Here is a 10,167-nt window from a genome sequence, read left to right on the forward strand (position 1 = left end):
GCTCTCAGCACCTTTGTCTCTCAGACTGCTGTCCCTGAGGCTCTCTCATGCTCCCAAAAAGTTGGGGTCACAGAATATTTGAGGTTGGAAGAGACCACAGTGGGTTATCTGGTTGAACCTCCCTGCTTGATCAGGGTCATCCCCGAGCACAGGATTGTGTCCAGACAGTTCTGGAATACCTCCAGTGAGGGAGACTCCACACCTTCTCTGGACCATCTGTTCCAGTGCACAGTCACTGCACAGCAAAGTTCTTCCTCAAGTTCAGGTGGAACCCTCTGTGCATCAGTTTCTGCCTGTGTCCTCTTCTCCTGCAATGCTGCTGGGCACCATTGAGCAGAGCCTGGTCCATCCTCTGGCTCCTTCCTTCAGACACTCATGGGGCCTCACCTGCTCTCCTGTTGCACTGTCCCTGTCTGTTCTAGCAAAGCTGGTGGGGTGCTGGTGGATCCCTGAGAGAAGCTCTCCCCACACAGTGGCTGCTGTCAGAAACCCGCTGAATGAGCCTGTGTTTGGTGCTCTGGAGAAAGGAGACAAGTTCACTGATATCCTCAGCCCCAGCTTATTTAACTCTGGGAATTATGGGTTTATTTTTAAGAAGTTGTGGCTCTGAGGATGTGCTCTAAAGCTCCTTGGTAAGCTGGTACCATCTGTGTGAAACCCTGTCCTGAAACTGGAGAGATGCACTGTTCTGGAGAAGACTGAGGAGGGCTTTCTGTGTAGTTTTAAGCACCTCTTCTCCAGGCTCAAGGGGAAAAGGGATTTATTATGTCAGCTCTATGCCACATTTCTCCCGTCTGTGTCTCTCAAGCACATGCAAAGGTACTCAGGTGCCCACTGTGGGCAGTAATGCAATCATTAGTTCAAAAATTTTTCAATTTTAGTAGCTTTTATTACTTCAGCAAAACAGAAGCCAGCACATTAGCACAAACTGGTGTGGGACAAAAACACCAGGGGAAAAAACAAATAATGTTGTAAATAATTCAAAGGCTGTTTGTTGATTGCAGTTCCTTTGGTTGGACCTCCAGGGAGAGGGATGGCATTACTTTTACATTTTTCACCATCAATATACATTAGATAATCTGCTCTGAGTCTGCCAGGATCCTGAGACATGACACTGCAACTTCTTGAAGACGATGAAATTGCTTGGAGTCCTCTAATTTCTCTTGGTTTTCCCCAGCAGGCCTTATCTAACCAGAAGAGGTTGGGATGGGAAAGGAACCAGGGTCTGACAGGTACAGGGAGCCCTGTGGCAGATTTGGGGACACCAGGGGGTTCTGCAGTACTGCCAGGAGCCCAACTTTGTTCTTAGGCAGCAAGTGCTGCAAACTGTGCCCTGTTTGTCACGCCGGTGGCTGCAGGGGTTACAAAGTGAAACCACCACAAACATTTGGGCAGCAAGAGGAGACTTGCCAGCATGTCCTCAGTATCTGAGAGTCCCAATACAAAATGCTGCCACTGCCAGGAGACAGCCCCCACGTGCTCCACAGCAGCAATATTTACTGATTTGTGACTTGTGATGTTGCCTTTAATCAGAGTGTGTCATTCCCTTAGACTGGGTGCAAAGGCTGGCAGATGAGCTTCTTTGTTTTGCTCTTTTGAATGAGAGAAAACAAGAAGAACACTGAGAAGAAAAGAATGACCAGTGAAAGTGATAACCTACTTGAAATATTTTATGTAGCATAGAAATTTTGCATGGTGCCGTACCATGGTCTGTGAGCCAGCTACACCTGCTTGTGTCAGGGGTCCAAGCACAAGCAGTGGTGGGATACCAGTGGCAAGGTCCATGGCAGTTACCAGCTTGGATTAACTAAATAAATGAATAATCCTGCTCACTCTCCCTGAAAGAAGACCATTTGCTATGAACTACACTACTGGCACTCGGTGGTTTCACTTGTGAGCGATCACTTCTTCAGCAATAATAGATTCCCATTCAAACAAAGCAATTGAAAAAGGCAAATCACGTCAGATGCCAATATTCTGCTTGTTCCATGCAGCTCTGGAGTGTATGCAGTGTCACAGGTGCTTCTGGATTAATCTTATTCAAAATTCAGTTCTGCCCACTACCTTACAGTGGCAAACAGCTCAGGCTTGGGGCAGGACCATCACCTTGGGCTTGCAGCTCTTCCTCCAGCCCCATCTTGCAGTCCTTGACCCACAGCTCGTATGCTCTTTCCAGGGTCTCTTCACTGGTGTCATTGAATATGTCTGAAAAATAAGAGCTGTAGTTAGTGGGACATCCAGAGGAGCTTTTCCTGCCCGGACACACTGACTGACTGTGGCAGAGTTACTCCAGTTTGTGAGAGCCTTTTGTCTTGTGTGTAGAGACTGAGCTTCATGGAAATGGTGTGAAAAGGAAAGAGATGCCAGAGATCACAACCTGGTTCCATGCATTGCTTCTGTGTTAGGGGATGGTTGGCTTTTATTTTAAAATCTTATGAGTATTTCATCCCTGATACTGATCAGATATTTAGTTTGAAAGTATTAGTTCTAGGCACAGTAAAAAGTTAAATTCCTTTTGCCAAGGATATTTAACAAATCTTTTCAAGTATAGCAGAGGAATTATTTTTCTCTTTTCCTCTTGCTGGTTTGTCTGCCAGAGCACTGCATTTCCCTTTGCAAAATGAATTGGTTAATCATAATGAAATTAATTAGAGCTCAGCCCTTAATGGAGTTCTGGGGCTTGTACACAGGAGGGATCCTCTCGATGGGTTTACTGAGATGTGAAAAAGAGCACGAGAAATGCACAACTGCAAACCAGAGAGCACATTTCCCAGGCTGTCACTGCCCGCCAGGTGCCCCCTCGGGGGGCTCCCTGGGGTCCCTCGCGCCGTACCTGCCACGCCAAGGCCGGTGGGCAGGGGCATCCGTGGCTGTCCCCCGCTGTGCTTGAGGCGCTCCCGCAGGGCTCTCTGGATGAGGGCCCAGCTGCAGCCGCTGTGCCAGACCGGCAGCTCCAGGCCCCGCATGCACTGCAGGATCTGCTCCTTCTCCTCGGCGCCCAGGAGCCCGCGCGCGTGGGCCACGTACGTCATGAATGCCATGTCGATGTTCACAGCTTCCCCGTGCATCAGCGACGGCAAAACCCTCTGCGGCACAGCAAAGGTGGGTGGCAGAGAAAGGTTTGGGGTGGCAAATAGGAAACAAGTGGGGTTTATTTCTAAAAGTGTCCCTGCAAATCGACATTTGACTCACTGCGGTTGCTGGATGTTGGCATCTTGTGATTTATGGGTTGCTAGGATGATCCGTTTTGCACATGATTAATCGCAGCTAAAATCTCCCATAGGGGTCTAGGATTTAATTCTCCTCCCGTCCAAATCAGTGACAGAGCGCCATGAGATGGAGGGATGGGCTCTGGGTATTGGATAAGATGTAGGTGTCCCCCCTCATTCCTCAGTGGCAATTTCTCCCCAGCAATACGGGCTATGGCCTCCACGCCTTTGTGCTGTTACAGTTCGTGTTGGTGATTTCCAGTGGCTTCACTGGAATCTGGTTTTCTCTGAGCTTCAATAAGTGCCCAGTAAGAAGCAACAACTGGATTGAGGTCTGAATTGGAAATGGGTGGAGGTGTGGGGGAAATGGGGCAGGAGGAGTCACTTTGACACCAGGCTGGTGTGTTGGGTGACCTAGCATGTGCATATCTGGAGTTTCATCTCCTTTTCACAAGGTTTTCATGAAGCCTATTGAATGGTTTTATTTTATCTTTGAAGTGGATATTGTAATATAAAGTCTGTCACTCACCATTTCCAGCTCTGGGCTAATAAGGTGGCCAAAATCAACCAGTCTGTCCAGGTCATCCTCCCAGAGGTTGGGAGCCAGCTCTTCCAACATGGTTTCAATGGCAATCCTGGTAGTCTGCAGTGCAGCATCCCCATGGTGAGCAAAGCTGTTGCAAGACTGGAACTTAGTGTCCAGTAGATATTTTCCATGGCGCTTGAGCAGGTCAAACAGCCCTTTGTGTTTCATGAGGGCCATCTGGGACAAAGAAGAGATAATTCAGGATAATTATCTGATCCTTGTATGTGCTGTTGGAAACGTGTTTCAGTAGATTGGACTGCAATAACATATTATACCCTAGTTCCCCTGCTGCTGGGCAGCTCTGCCCATGCTGGGGGTTTGCTCTATGCTCCCACGGCCCAGCAGGTGGTTTGCAATGAGCATTGGTTGTTTGTGTTCCTGGAAGGAAACTTGGGACTGGATGGTGGCCATCCCCAGGACAGGGACTGGGTGGTGGTGACCAACACGTTGGAGTTGCTCTTCGGACAATGGAAGGAGGGAAAACACTGCAGTATAGAGAATATGAGGGCTTAGAAGTGATGTCCTTGTTAGAAGTACATATTTTTTTCCCTCTCTGACTCAGGCATTAGCCCCACCCCTGCAGTGGGGAATGGTGACCTGAGGGTTTCACAGGGCCTGCCAGAAACCTCCAGATATCCTGGGGATTTCTCACAGTGCAAGCACTGAAAATTGCTGTTGATGAACTCATCTCTAATACACTTTAATAGCTTGAACTCCACTTTATCAAAAGTTTCCAAAGCTCTCCAGACATAAAGCCATTTACTGTGCACTTTCCAGGTAATTTTAGAAGTAGAATTTGCCTCGCAGGAGATTGATTGACCACTCTCGACATACCCACTGAAGTAGGTGCAAATGATCTTGCAGATTATTAATCCCCAGCATAATGAGCCTCAGATTCTCTGCCAGGAGTTCATTACAGATTGCTATGGATCAGCCTCAATGGAAAGTTAAGGCTTTTCTTCCCTGGTTTTGCTGTGTCTCCTGTGAGTTTCTGCTGTTTCTGGCTGTGAGTTTTGGAGTTTCCTCCACAGGGTAAGCACTGGACACTGAGTGTAAGGGATGTTCTAACAAATTTAGCAGCTGTAAAAAAAATATATATATAGACTTAATGAGAGTTAAAAGTCCCCATCCACCCTCAATGGCCCACCTTGATTCCTCTAAGTTGTTTATACCATGCCATGGATGCTGCTGGACATTTTGCTTTCCAATACTTAAAAGGAGCAAGAAATATGAGGACAGACTTCTTAGTAGGGCCTGTTATGCTAGAGCAGGGATAGTGGTTTAAACTGAAAATAGATAGATTCAGGCTAGTTGTGAGGAAGAAAGTTTTTACAGTGGGGGTAATGAAACCCTGGAATGAGTTTTCCAGGGACTGCTGGATGCCCCATTCCTGGAAATACTCAAGAACATGTTGGATGGGGCTTTGAGCAACCTGACCTAGTGAAAGGTATCGCTGCTCATCGCAGGGGGATTGGATTTGGTGACCTCCGAAGTTCCCTTCCAACCCAAACCCTTGTATGACTTCAGTTTTGAAAACTGCATTTGCGAAAGTTCATACCTTTAAAATTTCCCCGAGGCCATTGGAGATGTGTCGCCGAGGGATGCTCTGGAGGAAGGATCTATCCAGGAAACTCGCCACAGGGGGCGTGTAGCCCCCGAGCTTGTTTTTACACTGAAGAAAGTTCACCCCAGTCTTGGCCCCCACGCTGGCATCCACGTAGGAGAGGAGGGTGGTGGGGACCCGAATGTAGGGGGTGCGTCTCCTGTAGAGCGACGCGGCGAGGCCAACGATGTCCAGGCACACGCCCCCGCCGATGGCGATGATGGGCTCCATCCGCCGGTCCAGGCTGAAGTTCTGGACCTCGTGCAAGATGTTCAACACCAAGTCCATGGATTTTGTTTCCTCAGTGGTTGGCAGGGCGAGGATTTTGTGCTGGACATTGTTCTCTTCGAAGTATTCTCTGACTTTGGAGCCGTAAAGTTTGTCGACGACTTCGTCTATGACGATAAAGCGCCGCAGTTTCCTCTTGCTGGCCGTGGCGAGCTCTATTTGCTGGGGGTCAGTGATGTGACCCCAGAGCAGAGTGGTGTTAGAGGGTTCCAGAATGTTGTATGTTTCTACCACTTTGTAGCAAAAATAGATGGGAGCTTCAATTATCCAGGAAATCCCACCTTCGGAGATGCACTCACCTCTGGCAAGGATCAGAAAACATGGTTTGAAATCACTGTGTTCCTAGTTTGACCTTTGCATGTCTGAACTAGTTTAAGGATTTTGCTGGGAGATAAAGAATATGGAGTCTCCTGCCCATGCACTGCAGAAACATGGGGCTGTGAGGGTGGGTTACCTCCCTGGGCATCAGGGCTCAGCAATTTTATTCATGGAGAAGCTCTCTGAGGTCTTAGTGAAGAGTTAAATGCCTGAACTCCTACATAGCATTAAAAAGATACAGTCCAGAAGGGCTGGGACATGTTTTTCATGCTAGAAGTTGAAAACCTAAAAAAAAATCAGCCAGTCCAATCATTTCAGCTTTCAGAAAGGGAGTGGGGAAGAGAAGAAGTTGCCAAAATTTTCCACATTTGTGGAAGAAGCATCCTCTGATGGTGTATCTGGGTGGTAGGAGTTAATTTATTCCTGTCTATCTATACACAGCCACACAACTCCATTCAGACCAGTGTTTCTACAATGCTTGAGTTGAACTAACAGATCTCTACCTCGAAATAGGTGTGGTACAAATAGGAAGTGCTCGTGAAGAGGGAAAGAAAATTATTTGGGGGCTGGGAAACATTTCCACGCTGGAGTTTTCAAGGGTAAAAGCCAAAGCTAGTTATCTATCTAAACTAATGAAAAACACAGCCCTACAACCCCTTCCTTCTGTGGGATTGGCAAACCAGGGACAAAACAAGTTGGAAATCAAATAAGAAAAAAAAATAAAACAGGCAGAAGGAAATAGCAGAATGTATTTTATATAAGACTGTTTCTTGAAATGCATTTTGGTAAAAAATTAGTTTCTGTGATATTCATTGGATAATCAGATTTCCCTACATGCCCAATTTCTTTTCACATTCCTGAACATTAACTTAGAGGTCAAAATAGATGCTTCTCTGCTTTCTTTACCAAATTGTCTCTAAGTCTTTAACTCTTAAAGTCTCTAAGCCCTTAAACTCCATAGCTGTTAAAGAAAACCAGTGAGGATTTACACCTTCCAGAAAATTTCTTCTGGGCTTTTCAAATACGATATCAGAAAAAGCATTGTTGTGTACATTTTAATGCACCATCTTATAGCTGTACTTAACTCCATGTGCATTCATCTCTGGTGTGTGACCCTTCTGAGAGACAGGATGGTTTGGAATATTATTTGGTGGAATCAGCTTTGGGTGCTGGATGGTACAACCAGTACTCATTGCAACCGCTCTGCTGTACGAAAATTATAGGGGTTTTGAGGCTGAACATGCCCTTGTGGGAGCATATGTCAGCTGAGGATTTTTCTGCGCACTCTTGGGCCCTAGGTTAATCCTTCCTCCTATTGAATGAGGTCCAGCAGGCTGTTTTTGGGTCTGCCAAAGTCATGCTCTACCTGCTGCAGCTCTGCAGCTCCTGCGCAGTCACTGCCAGCGCTGGCGAAGGTCCCTCTGACCTGGCTGAGAAAAGGGTTAGACTTGTGCCATTAAAATCTGAGTATGACAAAAGCTTGAGAACTTCTGACATGCAGAAGAGAGCCACATTAAAAAAGATCTGCATTATAAATGGAGCTCCATGTGCTTGTGAAAAGGAGTATGCTGTAATTAAAAGACAGTTAACTGGAGAGATGCACTATCACCAAAGAGCGGTGTGTATCCTTGGGGGAAAGTTTTGTCTTTGCTCTATCTCAAGCAGCATTAGGTGACTTCTGCAGTTTGAGGGATGTGTTAAGGGTTTTGCTCCTGTCAGTGACAGTTTATTTTTCCCACCTACTCATTTCATTTGTCTACAACCACCTCTATAAACCCATCTGTCTCCCATGCCTCGGTGTGAGATTTTGCACACACAGATTGAAGTTTCACAGAACTGGAGAAAAAGAGCCCAAGTGCAGCATGCAGATGTCCCTGTGTAAGCTTTGCAGAAGTTTAAAGAAAATTCCTGTCTACAAAAATGGAGGCTGTTGATAAAATTCCCTCTGTAACTCTGAGCTGTGTCAAGGAGCACTGCATCTGCCTCTGCTGCCATACTGGCCATATTCCCAAGACATGTTCACAGGTTTGTACACATAGGTCAGGTTGGATGGGGCTTGGAGCACCCTGGCCTAGTGGAAGGTGCCCCTGCCCATTGCAGGGTTTGGATTAGATGACCTTCAAAGATCCCTTCCAGCCTGAACTATTCTGTAATTCTGTAAATCTGTCATTGCGGGTTGAAGCCGCCATGGCACCCAAGATGGTTTTTCCATCCCACCAAGAAGTCTGCCCAGTTTGGCCGGCCAGAGCAACACAGGCTCCTTCCTATACTCACATTTTTGCCTCAGAGAGAGTGATCTCATCCTCGTCGTTGGAAAGGGCTTCTCCTTTCTTGATGCGGCACCACGTGCTCTTGACTCGCACCAGCTGGAAATCCGTCTGCCGGGGCTCCTGGGGCATGGTGGCTCCTGGGACTGCTGCAGCACACACCTCTTCTGTCACCAGCATGCTTCCAGAAGGTGAAATCTCCCTACCCAGAGATCTCCCATCACTGGGTGCCTTTGAGGTGCTTTTTAAAGGCTGCAGGGTGACCAGGCATCAGGAGGGGAGGTCTCCTCTCCATGTGAGAGACTAATTACAAAACTGAGATTACCTAATCTGGGATGCACGTTAGGGGAGGCAGGAATGTTTGAAGACACGTGCGACTACCAGGATGGGGTTGTGTAATCAGCTGGTTTTATAATGCTTAAGACATACAATAGGAGTGCATACATTAACTTCCAACATGATGCCCTACAGCAAATTTAAAGTTATGAAAGGCAGTTTGTGTGATTCTTCACATCATTCAGGAAACTCCTTTGCTGAGCAGAGCCTCTGATCTGGCTGCAGCTCTAAGCTGCTCTTATGGGATGAAACAGGAGCAGAAGCATGGGGATCAATACCAGCTGGTTAAACCTCTTTTGAGTTCCCATCCTTGGGATTCTCTGGGACTGAGGAACAAAACTACATATATTATATATATTTTAACTTTTATGGTGGGTTTAAAAAAATTATCAGAGAGCATTTATCTCCTGATGGACTGTTTGGGCCATGAGCTGGGTTTTGATCCCCACGTGACTGGGAGATGCACAATTCACTTTTCCATGTGATCTTCCAGCTGGGGCTTTTGGAGGGCCCCAGGCTCAGGTTGCCACACAAAGTATTCCCTTGGCACACAGCTTTGTGTGCTGAGCACGGAAGATCTTCCTTTGATTTCACCAGCAGTGCCTGAAGGCACAAACCTGTCTTTGCCACCTTCTCAGCCCTGTTTCTGAAAGCTGTCCTTGTTCAGAAACAAAGATCAAGAAAACCAAAATCAGATGTAAAAGCAGAGGCAGGAAAAAATTAATCTTAAAGAACCCACTGACAACACTGTGTCATTGCTTTGAAGGCTTAATTACAGCCAAACTCACTTTGGAACCTTCATCTATCTCAAAATTAATATTGAGAAAGAGCTGCAAGAAAAATCTCCAAAGCCATGTAGCCCTGCTGCAAGAAGTGCCTAACTCCTGACTCCAGTCCTCACTGCTGGCTTCATCTCCAGATGGCAAAGTGCTTTTTAAAGACGACAGGCGGTTAACCCCATTTTGTAGAAGAAGAAAATAGAGTCTCAGAAGTGAAACAACTTTCCCAAAGTCACCTTAAATCTAGTGCGTGTGGATTAGATGGCACACTAAAGCTCGTAGCCTGTTTACCAAATACTCATCTGAAATTTTAACTCCCAATCTAAATACAATTTTTATTGCTTTCTGCAGGAACTGCAATTCTAATGCAGTTTGTTGTTTACTAAATCATAAACTAGAACAATCTTAGGCATGCCAGGATGTCTGGTTTTTTTCATCTTGTTTATTTATTTTAATTAATAACAATAGAGTCAGCACTGAGACTTCTTTTATTTGCTTTTCTTTTACTCTTTCATCAAGTGCATTTACTTATTTTCTATTTATGCTTCCCTATTCTATTCTGGGGACACTGAAATATCTTCTGTTACATTTGAAAAGTTGACAGATTAACTTTCCACAGTCCAGCTGCTTGCCAGCACCAATGACTGCCATGTCTCTGTACCTTCCATCCTGTAGAGGGGCTGCCAAGATCCCTGTGTGAGCTCCCCCAGCCTGTTTGCTTCCTCTGCCCAGCCCTTGGCGCTCTCTGCACTCTTTGCAGGTACATTGAGTCAGTCCTTGA

The 10,167-nt window shown here is 46.3% G+C and overlaps 1 protein-coding gene across 1 annotated transcript; it reads right to left on the reverse strand.

The window, feature by feature from the left end:
• Positions 1-443: 443 nt before the first annotated feature.
• Positions 444-8,542, reverse strand: LOC137480399 (2-epi-5-epi-valiolone synthase-like). Its single transcript, XM_068201394.1, is given in 6 exon segments — positions 444-2,205; positions 2,834-3,086; positions 3,739-3,972; positions 5,354-5,987; positions 8,279-8,529; positions 8,531-8,542. Coding segments are annotated over 6 exon segments (1,524 nt in total). The 3' UTR covers positions 444-2,065.
• Positions 8,543-10,167: the final 1,625 nt, after the last annotated feature.

This window comes from Anomalospiza imberbis, chromosome 11, assembly GCF_031753505.1.
Source record: "Anomalospiza imberbis isolate Cuckoo-Finch-1a 21T00152 chromosome 11, ASM3175350v1, whole genome shotgun sequence".
NCBI lineage: Eukaryota > Metazoa > Chordata > Aves > Passeriformes > Viduidae > Anomalospiza > Anomalospiza imberbis.